The 17,290-nt window shown below is 43.3% G+C and overlaps 1 protein-coding gene across 3 annotated transcripts; it reads right to left on the bottom strand.

The window, feature by feature from the left end:
• Positions 1–2,220: 2,220 nt before the first annotated feature.
• CLEC4O (C-type lectin domain family 4 member O) lies at positions 2,221–8,895 on the bottom strand. 3 transcript variants are annotated; one of them, XM_038565303.1, is made up of 7 exons: positions 8,721–8,891; positions 8,272–8,379; positions 7,696–7,749; positions 7,510–7,599; positions 5,272–5,423; positions 4,092–4,195; positions 2,221–2,484 (listed from the first exon to the last, which is right to left on the bottom strand). In XM_038565303.1, the coding sequence occupies exons 1-7, from the start codon at positions 8,800–8,802 to the stop codon at positions 2,346–2,348; spliced, it is 729 nt and encodes a 242-aa protein (XP_038421231.1). In that variant the 5' UTR covers positions 8,803–8,891; the 3' UTR covers positions 2,221–2,345. The 3 variants fall into 3 exon arrangements, with proteins under 3 accessions (XP_038421231.1, XP_038421233.1, XP_038421232.1); XM_038565305.1 differs by lacking the exon at positions 8,272–8,379 and having other exon boundaries at positions 8,721–8,895; XM_038565304.1 differs by lacking the exon at positions 7,696–7,749 and having other exon boundaries at positions 8,721–8,893.
• Between the last annotated feature and the right edge of the window lie 8,395 nt (positions 8,896–17,290).

Here is a 17,290-nt window from a genome sequence, read left to right as displayed (position 1 = left end):
TGGGCCTTTGTAGACTTCCTTTGGTTCTGCTGGTTACTAGTTCTTTTTTTCTTTTTTTAAAATTTTACTTATTTATTTGACATACAGAGGGAGAGAGAGAGAGCGAAAGAGAGAGAGAGAGAGAGAGCAAGCACAAGTGGGGGAGTAGCACGCAGAGGGAGAGGAATAAGTGGGCTCTCCACCAAGCAGGGAGCCTGATGCGAGGCTTTGATCACAGGACTCTGGGATCATGACATGAGCTGAAGGCAGATGCTTAACCAACTGAGCCACCCAGTCACCCCAGTTACCAGTTTTTGAAGCCATTATCTTGTGCTTCTTTTGGCAGTATACTATGTGAGCAACAATGCCCTTGGCTGCTTATGTCAGTGCTTGACATAAGTTACTGCTTGGCATGAGTGACTCCATCTTGCTTTCTACACCTGTTCTATCAGCTACCCCTCTGCCATAAGCTACAAAGTCCCAGGAAGCTACCCTTGTGACAAGCTTGTCTATCCTGGTTCTTAATCACTGTGTCTGCCATGTTATAAGTACTCATGAGTTTTTACTGAATAAATGCATTGCAAAACACATCCTGAGAAAGCACATGGTTTGATCCACTTCGCTAAATCATCATGAGACATCTGGTAAACCTGCATTTTTCCAATAGCTGAACTTCAGCTAAACTTTCTGAACAAAGAACAAGAGCCCACTCTTAATTCTGACAACTCATCTCCATGGCCGTGGAAGAGAATCGCATTTTATATTTCTCTTCCTTGCAGCAGGGATATAGGCATGCATCTCATCCCCATACAGTTTCAGATTCTAAAGAGAGATAGCAGGGACCCAACCAAATTACTATTTTATCTAATTCAAAATGGCATTTGTTGGAGAACAATTTTTCTATCCAGACCTTAACGTTGTTGTGCCATGGCTATCTAACCATGAGTGACACATGTATAAGTAAGTGAGCCTAGGCCAGGTCCAGGGAATGGCCATGCCTAATCCTGATGTCTGATGCCTGCACCTTATCATTGGTCTTGGTCTCAAGAATCCAAGGATGTGGAAGAAACTCACATAGGTTTTGGGATTAACAGAAGGAGGTCATACACAAGTAAGGAATTGAAGGATTTTTAAAAATGGGATAGAGTTCCACTGCATCTGTACAATATAGATCTTAAAAGTTAATAAAGGTCTCTAAGAGGAAAGCAAGAGTCAGAATCTGAGTAGACCATGCAGATGGTACCAGTTGATTTGAGTCCAATGGAGGGAGAGATGTCCCAAGGGAAGCCAGGGGAAGGGATCATCCCAGGCAAAGAAAACTGCAAAAGCAAATGCATGGAGGTGTAAGGGGCATGGATAAAGGGAAGTGGCAGACTGTGAAGGGGCTTTAGAGATGTCTCAGAACCAGAGAAGAAACTGGACCAGCAGGAGATGCTATAGAGGAAATTGGAGAGGCTGGCTGAGTTAATGGTGATGCTGAATGAATGTGAGAGGCCCAATCACCCTGTATCCGCAAGCTTTATGCTTTTTAGGTCAGAAGAAAGCCCTAGATATGTGGATTTTGTGAAATGGACCTTGGTCCCCTGTATTATTCAGCTTAGGTTGAGTATGCTGCAGTGGTAACTGGTGACATCAAAATCTTAATGGCCGACAACCATAGAGCTTTATTTCCTGGTCATGGTTATGGTGGTTGTGGGTTAGCAGAAGCTCTGTTTGAGGAGGTCTTCTTTGTTGCAGAACCAAGTTTGAAGGAGCTTCACTCTCTGGAAAGAACTGGTCTTGTAGCAAGAGCAAAATAAAGATAGCAGAACCACACAAGACTCTTAAGATTCCTGCTTCACAAGGGCATATGTCAGCTCCCATCACATTTCATTGGCCCACTCAAGATCATGGCTGAGCCTGGCTTTAATGGGAGTTAAGAATTATTATTATTATTATTTTTAAAAAGTTTATTTATTTATGAGAGACACAGAGAGAGAGGCAGAGACACAGGCAGAGGGAGAAACAGTCTACCTGCAGGGAGCCCAATGTGGGACTCGATTCTGGGACTCCGGGATCACACACTAAGCCAAAGGCAGACACTCAACCACTGAGACACCCAGGTGTCCCGGGAGTTACAAATTATAATCCTCCTGCAGGAATGGGCCCAGGACTGTTTCTGGGGCATTTCTTTCACTCAGCAGAAATCAGGAAAGGAAATAAAGGGTGGGCAAGCCCAATGTCAAGAAAAGGACCCTAGAGTTTGGAGAATGGTCTTTTATTGTTGCCTCTCATGAACTCAGAACCAAGAGAAGGTAAGGATGGGGTCTGAGGCTGTATAGCAAGGGTTCTGTTTCATCCCAGGGAGTGAAGTATAAAGGGTTGGGTCAGCAGTTCTGCCTCCTTTCACAAATGAAAGCAAATTGCCCTGATTCACAAGAGAAGTCCCTCCAGTGTCCATAGTTGTACATCATCATGCAGGCCGGGGCAGTTACATTATCAGGTAGTTCCTTGGAGTCCCAGTTGCTGTAAAGAGATGCCCACAAAATTCCTGAGGGTCTGGCCCTGAAATTCCTGAGGCCTCCAGTGGGAGTCATTTATTGAACCCATCTTAGAGTAGTTATCTGGTCAACCCCTTCTTTTTTTTTTTTTTTTAAATTTTTATTTATTTATGATAGTCACAGAGAGAGAGAGAGGCAGAGACACAGGCAGAGGGAGAAGCAGGCTCCATGCACCGGGAGCCCGACGTGGGATTCGATCCCGGGTCTCCAGGATCGCGCCCTGGGCCAAAGGCAGGCGCCAAACCGCTGCGCCACCCAGGGATCCCTGGTCAACCCCTTCTGATTTTTTTTTTCTGAGTGGAGAAAAGAGCTCAAATGGGAATGGCAACAGGCAACAGTCTTCAGAGAAGTGGACAGTCTCCAAGCTCTGGGGGCCACTATCTCTATCTGCCTCATCCCACTGACCCTCTCTCCTTCCCTGAGATCCATTCACCCTGAGCCTCTCTTTTTGTCCAAATTCTAGCTCTGCCACCTGCTATCTATGTGACCTGGGCAACAGTCTAAATGTTTCAGCCTCTGTTTTCCTCTTTTGTAAAATGGGAGCACATTCTGAGGATGTGTTGGTCAGTGCATGTAAGGTATACAGTAGATGATCAGACAGTAGATGAGTTTACCAAGGAGATGAATTCTTCCCTAACCTAAGACCATCCAGAGCAGTTTACCAAACAGAGAAAGGTGATACTGGCAGATGGAAACACCCGAACAAAGACAAAGAGTATGAGGAGGCAGGTAACTGCCAGGAAGGTATAGTGGATTCAGTGTTGTCTCCACCAAAAATATATGCCCATGTCCTAACCCCAGGTACCTGTGAATGTGACCTTATTTGGGAAAAGGGTCTTTGCAGATGAAATTAAGTGAAAGATATTCAGATGAGATCATCCTGGATTGACTGAGTGAGCCCTAAATCCAATGACAAGTATCCTTATAAGGGATAGAAGAGAGAAGACACAGGGGAGAAGGGTAGGGTGTGTGCCAGAGATTGGAGTGATGAGTCCAGGGAACACCTGGAGCCACCAGAAGCTGGAAGAGGCAAGAAAAAATCCTCCCCTACAGCCTTTGGAGGGAGTGTAGCCCCACTAACATGTTGGTTTGGGACTTCTGGCTGCCAGAACTGTGAAAGAATAAGTTTCTGTTGTTTTAAGATACACAGTTTGTGGCTCTTAAAAACAGAGGCCACACACACACACACACACACACACACACACACACACACACACACAAAAACTCATACAATTGGCAAGTGCTACATTATTATACTCCTGAATAGGCCCAATCTGCATACAAGCACATTCAAGGCTCTAAGAAGTCCTGCAACAAAGAACCAACCTGGCATTGAACCCATTGTTTCTCAAGCATTTAAATGGGAACACTCTTCCCAAGTAACAAAATAACAATAGCTAGTATGGTAGAAATGTGTCATGTTGTTTTGGGGTAAATAGTGAGTGAATGACAGGGAAACATCCAAAGTGGTCATAAACTTACTCTTCCAAAGTGCTGCTGATCTCTTAGGGTGGGGTGGGGGGACTGTCATGGGTGGTTAGGGGCATCTGCATTGCAGACAGGGAGACTCACATGTAGGTGGGGGTTGAGCCATCCATCCACCTGTGGTTGCCTTTCTGGCCCTCTTTGAAGAGGCCTATCCAGGATGTCACCTGCCCAGTGGATGTCAGGAAGTCCTAGATGGGAGAAGGCATACTGCTGGGTAAAATTCCATCAAAGACGAAAGGACAGAGGTTGAAGTGTCTGGGGGTCAGAAGAGGTCTAAGGTACAGATGAGCTCTCATGTGGGCAGACAGACAGAGGCAGTCCTGTAGAGCACTTTGTATCCTGATACAAACTCCAGACCCACTATGTGCGTATCATATGGCCTCAGACAAGTTACCCACCCCTTGGTCTCCCCAACTGTACAAAGGAAAAAATAGAGTCTCCCCCTCCTAGCATATTCTCAAGATTGGAAGAATCAGATGTGTGAGGTCTGTGCGCCTAGAAAGAAGTACTGGACAAATACTGGCTGTGAATGTTTTTTAAGGTCAATGGATGTTGGAGCTAGGGGTTCGATCTGTAGGCTGTAAGAATGTCTCTGGCTGGAACAGCCCGGGTGACTCAATGGTTTAGTGCTGCTTTCCGCCCAGGGCATGATCCTGGAGTCTCAGGATCAAGTCCACGTCGGGCTCTCTGCATGGAGCCTGCTTCTCCCTCTGCCTGTATTTCTCTCTCTCTCTCTCTCTCTCCCTCATGAATAAATAAATAGAATCTTTAAAAAAAAAAAAAAAAGAATGTCTCTGGCTGGAAACCCAACTCAAAGGACATTCTTGAAGCCCTACTTTGAGCCAAGTCTTGTTCCTGAGATTACTTAGATCCAGCCCCATACTTATAAGCAGGGAACCCTGATGCAGTGTGAAATTCCATGATGAAAGCCTCTGATGATGTCATGAGAGAATATGGAGAAAGGATGTTTGTATTGGGGTTTTGACAGGTGAGTAAGAATTCTCCACACATATCTGTGTGGAGTAAGAATAAGGGCACTCCTGGCAGAGGGACCTACATGAATCAGAGCTTGGAGGCAGGAGCATAGTGCAGAGAGTCCATTCCCTGTATATCATAGCAGTGGACGTTGGCTTGAGGCAAGATGAGGCAGGTCTTGAAGACCATACTAGAAATATTGTGCTAGATCCCAGAGGGGACAGAAAAATGAACCCCCAAATTATTTTATAATCCCTTCCCCACCCTGCTAAGATTCTACGTGTCCCACCTGTTCTGTTCGGCTGTTGATGATAACCAAGTGAGCTTGCTTCTGGACACAAGAATCATTAGCCTGGGTCCAGGTGAGGTTGTCCAGGGAAAAGAAGTAGCAGGAGCCCTGAAAGAACTTCCAGTCCAGGGGGCAAGGCTCGCAAGAGGATTCTGTGAGAATGGAGCCATTAGCAAAATATTCATGTCCAGTTCTCCATCCAGTGAAGAGGTGTGTCACCCATCACCCCTTGGTCACATTCCCAATGGACTCTATTTGAATATAGCCAACAGTAACTCACTACCTGGTTAAGTTGGTGTTTCCCATTATTGAAACATATCAGAAGGAAATAATAAAATGCTATAGATATCCTATGAAGTGGGGAAAGGAGACCCAAAGAACAATGTGAATAATATCCTATGTTTGTATAAATATATCCTACTTTTGTACCATAGAGGGGCTTATATTTGACATCCTTATTTGCTTGAAGAAACTCTAAAGCAGTAGTTCTCAACCAGGGGCAATTCTGGAGGGGACAATAGGCAACATCTGCAGAACTTTTTTGTTGTCCCAACTCAGGGAGGGTTGTCATGTCTGGTGGGTCAAGGTCAGGGATGATGCCAAACACCCTACAATACACAGGACAGTCCCCCACTGCAAAGAATGATACAGCTCCAAATGTCAACAGTGCTCAGTTTAAGAAACTGTGCTCTAAAGGAAAACATATATAACTATATAATATAATTACAGTGGTTCCTGAGGGTTAGCTGAGAACTTGGCAGTGAGGGCTCAGGAGTGAGAGAGAGAATTCTTGCTGCATTCATCTATATCCACTTAGTGAATACACGCACACATGCACGCACACGCACACACACACACACATACAATTACTCCTTGCTATTTGCAGATTCCATATTTGCAAATTCACCTACTTGATAAAAATCTATTAATAACTCCCAGATCAATACTTGTGAAGTTTTCCTTGTCACTAACAGACTTGCAGAGAAGTAGCAAAAAAACTTGAATCTGAGATAGAAAAAGGCAAGGCTCTGTCTTCTTGTTTCACCTCTCATCCACCATAAACAAGTGTCCTCCCCATGGGACATTTTGTGCCATGCCTTTCACATTTTTGTGCTTTCTGTTGAAAATTTTGCTGTTTAAAAAGGCCCTCAGGATTCCTGGGTTGCTCAGTCATTTAAAAGTCTGTCTTCAGCTCAGGTCATGATCTCAGGGTCCTGGGATGAAGCCCTGCGTCAGCTCCAAGCTCACTGGGGAGTCTGCTTGTCCTTCTGCTCTTCCTTTCACTCATTCTTTCTCTCTCTCTCTCAAATAAAATATAAAATATTTTTTAAAATAAAATAAAAAATCAAAAGGCCCTCAAGTGCAATGCAGAAGTGCTGTCAGTGTTCTGAATGAGCTGGAAGACTGCAATGAGCCTTACAGAGAAAATGCATGTGCATTAGATAAGCTACATTCAGGCATGAATCATAGTGCTGGTGGCCATGAGTTCAATGTTAATGAAACAATATCTATTAAATATATTTAAACAGAAGCACACAAAAACAGGGTTAGGTATTGATTCGGTTGACAAAATGTTATAACAGGAGGCTCAAATAAACCTAACACTGTTATTTCCCGTAGGAGCAATGATTCAGGATTCATCAATTCATCATTTGCAGGGATTTTACAAGACATAGGTACATGAAGAATGAGAATTGGTGGTATATATAGTGAATGTCATCCACTCACGCTAAAGTTATATGAAAAACATGTAGCACCAAGAGCACCCCCTCCAGGAGCATCTGATCCAAAGGGTTTTTTGGGACCCAGGAATCTACACTGTTGCTAATTCTCCAGGTACTTCTAACATTCCGCTAAGGACTGACTACATTTTGTAGCACACTGATGTGGCTAGTAAAAGTGGAGGCTTTGGATCCTGATGGTCTATCTTAAAGAAAACACTGTTAATTATATCTCCATTGTACAGCCGAAGCAACGGAGGCTTAGAATGGTTTAAATGGGCTGCCCAAGGTCATAGACAGCCACAAGCCCAGACCAGATCTGGCTGTCTCAAAGATATTGCTTTTCTGGGAGCCCTCCATTACAAATATAATCTGATCATACCACCTGAACTTCCTAAAAAGATCTGAGAAGACATTGGCATTGGGGTGCCCCTCTGAGAACCACTGCTGTGGGAACCCCACTGTTATAGATAATGAAGGGAATACAGCCTCTCCCCTCTCCACCTCCTCTCCTTACCATTGCCTGCCAGTACAGCCTTCATTTGCCGGAACACTTCACTCCGAATGAAGTCCCGGTCGTGCCCGGCATCCCCCAGTCCCTGTGTCACTGGGAGACCCAAAGAGAAAGGGCTGGTGAAGGTCTTGGCAGAGACAGGAGATGTGGTTGAGGGGCAGGAGGCCAACCATGTCAAATCCCACTCACCTTTTTCATTCAGTTGTAATACTTTCTCCTGTACCTGTTGTGTCCTCTTTAAGACTGGGGAGAAGTATAAAAAGGTGTTCTGGACCCCAGAACCTCCCTGGAGTGTCTCCCAGTTCCTCAAAACCCAAGTGGACAAAGCTTTCTTCCCTTCCCAGGGCAAGGCATTCTGGGGCTCTGAAATGCCCCACCCATTTTTCAGATGAAGAAATTGAGGCCCAGAGAGGTAAAGGCCCTTGTCTAAGGCAGCCAGCTAGAGAGCCATGAGGCAGGACTTTTATTCAGGAGTGTCTGTTGAGCCACTTCTCTCTAGTAGTTAGCAGGGAGCCTGGAGTTCTGGTCTAGGTCAGGGATGAGCTTTGGGGAGACACTCATCAATGACTTCGACTGGCTTTAGCCCATGCAGGCCCCCCAAATCCCTCTGGGACTGATGGGAAGGTGAGCTCTGTTCTGTTATCATTATGATCCCTCTAGAGACACAGACCAGCCTCCCCTGCACCAGCCCTGTAGACCTGCCTTTACAGGATGGGAGCCAGTGTGCTTGCTTCCCTGTGGTTCACCCTGACCCAGATGCCTTACCTTCAGACAGAATCACACTGAGGATAATGACCGTAAGAAGCAGGATCAGGGACACGAAGAAGCAGAGATACTTCCAGGTCTTGTCCTGGGATGTCTGTCCCCATTGCCCTGGAGGAAAGGAGGTCAGCCTCCCTCTCCCCAAGGATATACACTCTCTTGCCCCCTGCAATGCCTCAGACAGTCTGCAGGAAATTGCTGTATCCCTCGGGATATTCTGGATTCACTACTGGACCCACCTGATAGGGAGGACTCAGAAAAGGCTGGAAAAAGAAGCCCATCCTTCTAGGATAAGAAGTCATGACAGTGAAGGCCGATGGGATGAGGAAGGGCTTCAGGAAGACTCAAACCTCAGATACTCCCTTCCCCTAACCTGTGAGGGAATTAGGGAAACCTAACACCCAGCTTTTGCTGACATGGAAAGGGCCCCTGGTCCCAGCTCCTTGACTCACCAGTGTTCCCCTGCTGTGGGGGGAGTTCGGCTCTCAGTGCAGTAATCTCACTGGGGTTTGGGGAGTGCCTGGCTTCATCCATGGCTGCAGTTCACTCAGCTCTGAGATGCCCCTGCCCTGCAGGGTTTACTGGGTGATCAACCCAGCTCTTGGAAGGAAACACCCTCCTCCCCAGCCCTCCTACACTTATCTTCCTTCCTGGCTCAACGTGGGGCCCCCAAGATCTCTATAGATGGCCTATGATCAAGTAATCTGATAGGGGAAAGGAAGTGGGCACCTGGGGCAAAGGCAGTGGGCGCCGAGTTTCCCCTGCAAACTTCATCTCTGCCGGAGGTGGTTAAAACACAAAACAATATAGAACCGAATCTAAATCCTTGTACTCACACCACCACTCTCTGCTTCTAACAGCTTTCTGTGAACAATTATCTCAAGTTTGCCCAGTTATGGATATTTGGCCTTAGGAAATCACATGTGTGATTCTTTTCTTGGCTACTGTGGCCAGTACCACTTCCCAGAACTGTTCATTCATTCACTCATTCATTAGTACATGCATGCGTTCATTCATGGATGCATTACTCTAGCTAATTACCTATTTATTATTTCAAAGTTTTAAAATAGTGACAAAGGAAGAAGGAGCTAGCATTTATTGCCCACCCTCTTTTGTCAAACATAATGAAATGCCCTTTACACTATCTCATTTAATCTTCACAAAAAACTGTCCAAAATAGCGGCTGTTCAACACAGAATAGATGAAAAGCTTGGTGAGGTGAAAACACAAGGCTAATAAAAAGCACAGCTAGGATGTAAATCAATCCTTTCTGACACCACGCAGTCTTCCCCATTATTCTCTGCTGTGTTGCCAACATTAATACTATGTATTTGAAAGAGAAGAAAGAAAAGTTACGAGTTGAGTTGTAACCCTCCTCCACCCAAAATTTATATGTGAAAGCCCTATAAGCCCCAGGACCTCAGAATGTGACTTCAGTATTTGGTAAAAGGGTCATTGCAGATGTAATCAGTTTAAATAAGGTCATACTGGAGTAGGGTAGACCCCTCATCTAACATAACTAGTGTCCTTATTTTTTTTTAAAAGAAGGAGCTTGCATACAAGGAGAATATCATGTGAAGATAAAGACAGAGGTTGAAGTGATGCTTCTACAAGTCAAGGAACATCAAAGATTGCTGGCATGCCACAGAAGCCAGGAGAGAGGCAGGCAACAGATATTTTCCTCACCCACCAGAAAGAACCAAACTGCTGACCCCTTGATCTGGGACTCTATCCTCCCAAATGGTGAGACAACAAATTTCTGTGTTCTAAGCCATTCATTGTGCCTTCCTTTTATAAAAGCCCCAGGAATTGGCAGCCCGGGTGGCTCAGCGGTTTAGTGCCATCTTCACCCCGGGGCCTGATCCTGGAGACTTAGGATTGAGTCCTGTGTTGGGCTCCCTGCATGGGGCCTGCTTCTCCCTCTGCCTGTGTCTCTGCCTCTCTCTCTGTGTGTCTCTCAGGAATAAATAAATAAAATCTTTAAAAAAAAAAAAAGCCCAAGGAAACTAATATGCCACCTATTTGCATATTGCATTGCAATCTTTAGCCACATGCATACCTATTTTACACTATTATGACCATAGTAGCATATATCATAGAGTTTCCTCATGCTTCTAGGAAATCCTGATAGTTTTTTAAGTTTTTTAATGTGCTCACGCTTATTGGTAATCCGGAAGATGCAACCTAAATGAACAAGGAGATATTATTACATGCATATCAGATTACCGAGTGTTGGTGAAGATATGGAGTGACTGGAACGTTCATACGCTGTTGATGTGAGTGTAAATTGGTGCAATAATTCTGGGAAAAAGTTCAACACAAATGACAAAGTTGAGGACACATATACCCTTGGAGTTGCATTTGTAAGTGTATATACAACAAAGTTGTGTGCTTACTTGCACAGGGAGGCATGCACAAGAATGTTCATCATCTCAATCTTTTGTAATTGCCATAATTGAGAATAATCAAACTGTCCATCTGAGTAGAATAGAAGAGCACAATTGCAGTATATCCATACAATAGAAAAACAGAAAACATACATCAATGAAAATGAGCCAACCAGAGCTGTATACAACAGCTTGGATGAGTCTTTCTTATTTTATTCTGGTGAGAAAACACACATGCAAACAACAGACTACAAAAGCTCTTCGTAAGCAAAAGCAATTATTCAGAAACAATTTGTGCAATACACTGTCAAATGGATAAACAATTAAGAGTATGTGTAAGGTAGGTAGGTAGATGATAGATAATAGTTCAATAAAGCAAATCCAGCACAGAGTTAATAAATGGTGAATCCAGATGAAGGGCACACAAGTTCCTTGGACTATCCTGCAACTTTCCTGTAGGTCTAAGTTTTTTCAATTTATAAGTTGTGGAGAGGGCACCTGGGTGGCCCAGTGGTTGAGCATCTACCTTTAGCTCAGGTCAAATACAAATCACAGGGGTCCTGGGATCGAGTTCCCATCAGGCTCCCCACAGGGAATTCATTGGGGTTTGGGGAGTGCCTGGCTTCATCCATGGCTTCTCCCTCTGCCTGTGTCTCTGCCTCTCTCTCTCTGTGTGTGTCTCTAATGAATAAATAAATAAAATCTTTTTAAAAAAACCCACAAAAATAAAAAAAGTTGTGGAGAAAAGTTTAAAAATGTGAAAAACTAATATTCATAGCAGTTTTATTTTTAATAGCCTCCAAGCTGAAATAACTAAAATGTCCATCAACTGGTAAATGGATAAATATATCTTAATAGCTATGCAATGGAATACGACTGAGCAATGTAAAAGGAATGCATTCCTGACTCATGCAGCAACGTGAACGGTTCTCAAAGGCATGTTAAATGAATGAAGCCAGACCAAAAGGACTAGCTAACTATAGGATCTCATCTATACAGAGCTAATTATCGTGACAGCAGAGTATAGTTGGCTGGGGCTGGATATATCTATCTATATCTATATCTATATCTATATCTATAACTATAGATATATATATCTGTAAATATTTATACAGATATATAAAGAAAATCAGTAAACAATAATCAGAAATTTGGAATACTGGATAAGTCTGGAGAATTAACCAATGTGATGGAAAATGGGTATGTGGGGCTTCTGGGTCTGGCAGTTGGGCAAGTATCTTTTACTGCACTTGGGTTGTAAATGTGTGAACATAGATTACATAACCAATCATTGACTGTATATATTTGTTTATATATTTTGTGTATATGCATTGTATTTCACAATAAAGGTAAAAAATGTGAAAAGGGATACAAATATACTTTGCACAGTTAATCTGCTATATAACTGCTAATGGAATAAAGGACATTTATACAGTTCTCTTGCTTTTCATGATCAAATGTAGAAAAAAAGATGAATTTTCCAATTTGGATGGCCTATCAATCTCTCAGTTGGCATTTTCTGCAGACCTATTTTAGAGGCCAGCATAACAATAATGTCATCTTACTTTTACACAACACAGTTGGCTCCTATGTAACCACCAACTCAGAATCCTTTTTATGTCTGATATTGGGTGGTACTGCCTTATAGATGATTCCCATAAATTTTGTTTCCACTGTCCTGGAAAGAAATTACTCAAGGGAGGTCAAAGGTAAGGACAGAATCTTCATAGACCTGGACTCGCTGTTGGGCAACTCAGAAGTGTTGGAGAAATAAAAATCAAAACCCAAAGAACATGCCAGTTCATACAGAATGAGTTAACTTTATTACTGAACAAAGAAAAGGTTGGGTAGGGATCCCTGGGTGGCACAGCGGTTTAGCGCCTGCCTTTGGCCCAGGCGCGATCCTGGAGACCCGGGATCGAATCCCACATCGGGCTCCCGGTGCATGGAGCCTGCTTCTCCTCTGCCTGGGTCTCTGCCTCTCTCTCTCTCTCTGTGTGACTATCATAAATAAATAAAAATTAAAAGAAAGAAACTTTAAAAAATAATAATAATAATAAAAGGTTGGGTAGCCCCAGTGGTGCAGCGGTTTAGCACCGCCTGCAGCCCAGGGTGTGATCCTGGAAACCTGGGATCGAGTCCCACATCGGGCTCCCTGCATGGAGCCCGCTTGTCCCTCTGCCTGTGTCTCTGCCTCTCTCTCTTTGTGTGCCTCTATGAGTAAATAAATAAAATCTTAAAAAAAAAAAAAAGAAAGAAAAGGTCTAGAATACCTGCATGTAGCCTGTAATTGGCTATAAAGACAAATTTTCAGCTCTTTATATATGGAATTAAAACTATAGTTGATATACATCACCTTTTAGTAAACAGTTGGCAGTTACTGAATTCACATTGGTATTTTGTATTAGTCATGCCTTTTAATTTTCTGATATGTTGGTCCTGGAGAGACTAGCCCAGTTCTAGAATTAGCAAACAACTCACCCAGGAGAATGTCATTCATATGCATATCAACCCATCTGAAGTCCATACCCCCAAATACCTCCTTTCTCTATATACAAATCATATCATTCATATAAATTTTATATAAATATTTATAAATATTCATATATTCATTTTATATTTATAAGCATATTTTAAAATTCATATTCATTTATTTATATTTAATATTAATCAAATATTTATAAAAAGTCATCATAGATGTGGCCCAAGGAACACTCAACAGATTCCAAACCACCCATACCTTCCTACTGTTAGCGAGCCCTCTGGCTCAACCATAGACCCCAACAGTTAAAACCAGAAACAGACAAGACCCCTTAACTCTTACGCTAAAACCCATTGTGCTTAATTCTTATGCATTTTCTACAGGCATTGATGAAGGCATTTTGCAATGATGGGAACATTCCAACTAGACCAGAAAAACCCTGCTAGCAAAGGACTGCCTAGAGGACCACACCCCACACGCCCCATTCCCAGCCCTAGCTAGATCTCAGGTGAATACCTAGTGACCCATCCCTGATCACGTGCTTTCCGCCTACTCTCTTGCAGCACCCTCACCCCACCCCCAACCTCTCCTTATAAAACTCTGGGTGTCCCTCTAGCGGGTGGAGAGGTCGGTATTTAGGGCTTGAGCCTGCCACTTGCCAGGCTGTCTGTACTTGAAATAAATCTCTTTCTCTCCCAAATCCTCCTTTCTTGAGTTACTGGCTTCTCTTGCGAAGAGTTTATCTGAGTTTGTTCAGGCAACACTGTTGATGAGCCCAACCAGGGGCTGCGCTCTCAATTTGTCCACCCCCCCAGGGGATTTCCAGGACCTGGCCATTGGCTGGCGCAGTGCCAGGGCCCACGGTTCCTTTTCTGAGTTCCAGGCTGTGATTGATCATTCAGTAACAGCGCCTATATTCTTTGAGGGCAAAGCAGCAACATTTAAAAGTAACAGCAAACTAAAATAAGATGAAGACAGAGAGGAAGGCAAATCGTAAGAGCCTCTTAACTCTAGAAAACAAACTGAGAGTTGGGGGAGGGGAGGTGGGTTGTAGGATGGGGTAATCTGATAATGGACATTAAGGAGAGAGAGTGATGTGATGAGCCCTGGGTGTTTTTATTGTTGTTGTTGTTGTTTTAATTTTTATTTACTTATGATAGTCACACAGAGAGAGAGAGAGAGAGGCAGAGACATAGGCAGAGGGAGAAGCAGGCTCCATGCACCGGGAGCCTGAGGTGGGATTCGATCCTGGGTCTCCAGGATCGTGCCCTGGGCCAAAGGCAGGCGCTAAACCGCTGTGCCACCCAGGGATCCCCAGCCCTGGGTGGTATATGCAACTGATGAATCACCAAATTCTACCTCTGAAATTAACAATACAGTATATGTTAATTAAATTAAAATTAAATAAAAATTAAAAGATAAAAAATAATAGCAAAATTTAAAAATGCACACAAGTAGAATTGGATTGGTGAAATCATTTTTGAACCAGCAGAAAGGCAGGTCTGGGGTGAAAGTTAAGAGTTAATTTGGACATACTGAGCTCAAGATCCCTATCAGATGACCATTTGGAGATGACCCCAGCAGCTTTTATAATCTGGAGGCCTCTGCTCTGCCCCGTCCACCAGATGCATAGAGATGTCAGGAATCCTATTACTATTGCAAATCTTAAATTTTGTTTCATTAGGAAATAACTTAGATCTACATACTTTCTGGTTATTTGTTTTTTACAGCTTATGTTTTAATTAAGTTCTTTTCACTTTTACATATTTTTAGATTTCATATTAATTTAATTAGCAATAAAGAAACCTGGTTTTGAAAAACACCAGACATAGAGGGAGAACTTGCACACATGATAGACCTCTCATGTATCTTTTTGCTGGTGAGCCTAGGGAAATCATACATGGACATCCATTTAAAATCTCTGGAAATGGTCCTGTGAGCATACAGCAAATGAAGACATGTTTACTTATTCCAGAACTGTGGTCCCTTTGCTAATGATGCATACACAGAGCAGCACATTTCCCCATTGCTGGATTTTGGAATCTCCTGTAGGCAACATCTCCAATAGGACTTTGATCCCCTCTATCACGATTTGCCTTAGGCTTTGCACACATTCTTCCTTTAGGACAGGATGCTTCCATCCACTAAACCCACCTTCCCTAGTCTTGTAATTCTCCTAGTTTTTTATCTTAGAATGCCTTTCACTTCCATTTTTGAAAGTTAGCTTTGCTGGATATATGACCCTCTTTGTATCTTTCCTTGACCTGGTGGTCTTTCTCTTGAGGCACAGGTAGTTTCATGGAAACAAAAACTCAAATCATCACTAAGGAATCACTCCTGGGATTCTTGGAGAAGCCAGAGGATCAGTACCTTCTCTTTGGGCTGAACTTGACCTTCATTGTTGAGTCTTTGCTTAGTGTCACCCACCTCCACACCCCTCTTGGGCTTCATCTTCTCCAACTCTTCCTTTACTTGACATCTTTTCATCTCCATCATGGTCCCCGAGGTACCAGATGACATCCAGAAAGGAACAAAGCAATCACTTTGGCAGACTGCCTCGCCTGGATGGTTTTAGCTGCGATCAACAATTGTGTCCTTGACCATGATTTGTTTGTAGCCATTGCTGCCTGTAGTCTTGCCTGCCTTTATGGGCCACAGGCTTAGAGCTCTGGACCCAGCCAGTTCTGCATCTTGGTTCATTACTCTTGTGTACACTCTGGTTAATCACCTGATTTTGATCAGGGTATTATTACATACACACTGAGACCTTTCTGATTTTTTTCAGTTAACTTTTCAAGGTGCTTATGGGTACCAATACCTTTGATCTTCACTGAGTTCTCTTGTGTCTGCGAGTTCTGTGAGCACCCTTCGAGAATATGTATTAGAGAAGGGAATTACTCTAGAATAGGTCAAGTAAGTTAAAATAGATAAAATGAGTGGGGCTATTTCCTGGTTATTCTTCCAACATCACAGCTTCATTATTTTGCTCAAAAGAGATTCTCTAAAATTAGAAATGTTTGTGTGTGTGTGTTCATGTTCATTTGTGTTCATGCTAAAAATAAATAAATAAAAGATCTTCACATCCCCTTCTTCCGCAAGAGGACACATAAAGACTTCTGAATTATCTGATACTATTGTTTGGATTTAGATTTTTTTTAAAGTTGAGTAATCCACCACAGTGCTTCCCACCTTAATGGAATGGAGGGTTGGAGAATGTATCTCCTGGCATAATTTCAGTCTCAAGGGCTCTAGCTCCCATGGCTATTAATTTTCCCCCACTGACTAAAAAAGGGAGATTAAAAAAAAAGCTTTCTGATGCAACATAGTCCCCCAGAGCCTCTATCCTCAGACAATTTTGTCAGTCACCCTATAGACCAAGGCAAGACTCATTAACCAAAGGTGTTGGATTCCAGGGAGGTTTTTTTCAAGAAGGTATCCAGGATAAGGAGAGTTGAAGTATGCATGGGAGCCAAGAGGGGCTCTCAAACCCTAGAAAGTAGAGGTGAGAATCTGAAGCCTCACTGCTTGTGGAGATTTCCAGAGAGTAGGGATGGTTAGAGAGGAGATATTGATGTTAAGAAAGAGCCCCAGAAGTTGATAGTTTTATATTCATCTTTGTGATCCTGCCAAGTTTGAGTATATGCAGGAATTTGGAGGGACAAAGAGATTGTATATGCCTCTTAATCTTCCCTGACTCACAGGTGAGCATCTTCTTAAAAATATTTTTTAAGGATTTTATTTATTTATTCATGAGAGACACAGAGAGAAAGGTAGAGACATAGGCAGAGGGAGAAGCAGGCTCCATGCAGGGAGACTGATGTGAGACTCAATCCGGGGACTTCAGGATCACGCTGTGGGCCAAAGGCAGACAGTGCAACACTGAGCCACCTAGGAGTCCCCACAGGTGAGCATCTTACTATTTGTTTTAGCTCAGCCCATCAGTATTGCCTTGAGCCTCTGGTGACAGGCAGGGGTGGCGGTTGTTTTTAACGTCCACACATGAACTTCCCTAGAAGCTGCTGAGCAGGAAAGACCTAGAGGTCTTGATCATTGCTGAGAGATCAGAGTTAGGACATACTCCCTGGCATAGCCCAGAGACACCTTCAGCTCTCCTTCCAGAAAGTATAAAACACTGACATCCCGAAGCAGTTTT

The sequence above is a fragment of the Canis lupus genome, chromosome 20, assembly GCF_011100685.1.
Source record: "Canis lupus familiaris isolate Mischka breed German Shepherd chromosome 20, alternate assembly UU_Cfam_GSD_1.0, whole genome shotgun sequence".
Lineage (NCBI taxonomy): Eukaryota > Metazoa > Chordata > Mammalia > Carnivora > Canidae > Canis > Canis lupus.
Note: the sequence above shows the minus strand (reverse complement) of the source record. Positions and strands in the feature narration are given on the sequence as shown.

Bases quoted from the DNA above. Each gene is read 5' to 3' on its own strand.
- CLEC4O (XM_038565303.1), bottom strand. From the start codon at position 8,802: ATGGATGAAGCCAGGCACTCCCCAAACCCCAGTGAGATTACTGCACTG. The intron at 7,750-8,271 runs GTAAGGCATCTG...ACTTCTCCCCAG, and splicing joins CAGTGTGATTCTGTCTGAAG to TCTTAAAGAGGACACAACAG. The intron at 2,485-4,091 runs GTGAGTCTCCCT...ATCTCTTTACAG, and splicing joins GGCTCAACCCCCACCTACAT to CAACTGGGACTCCAAGGAAC.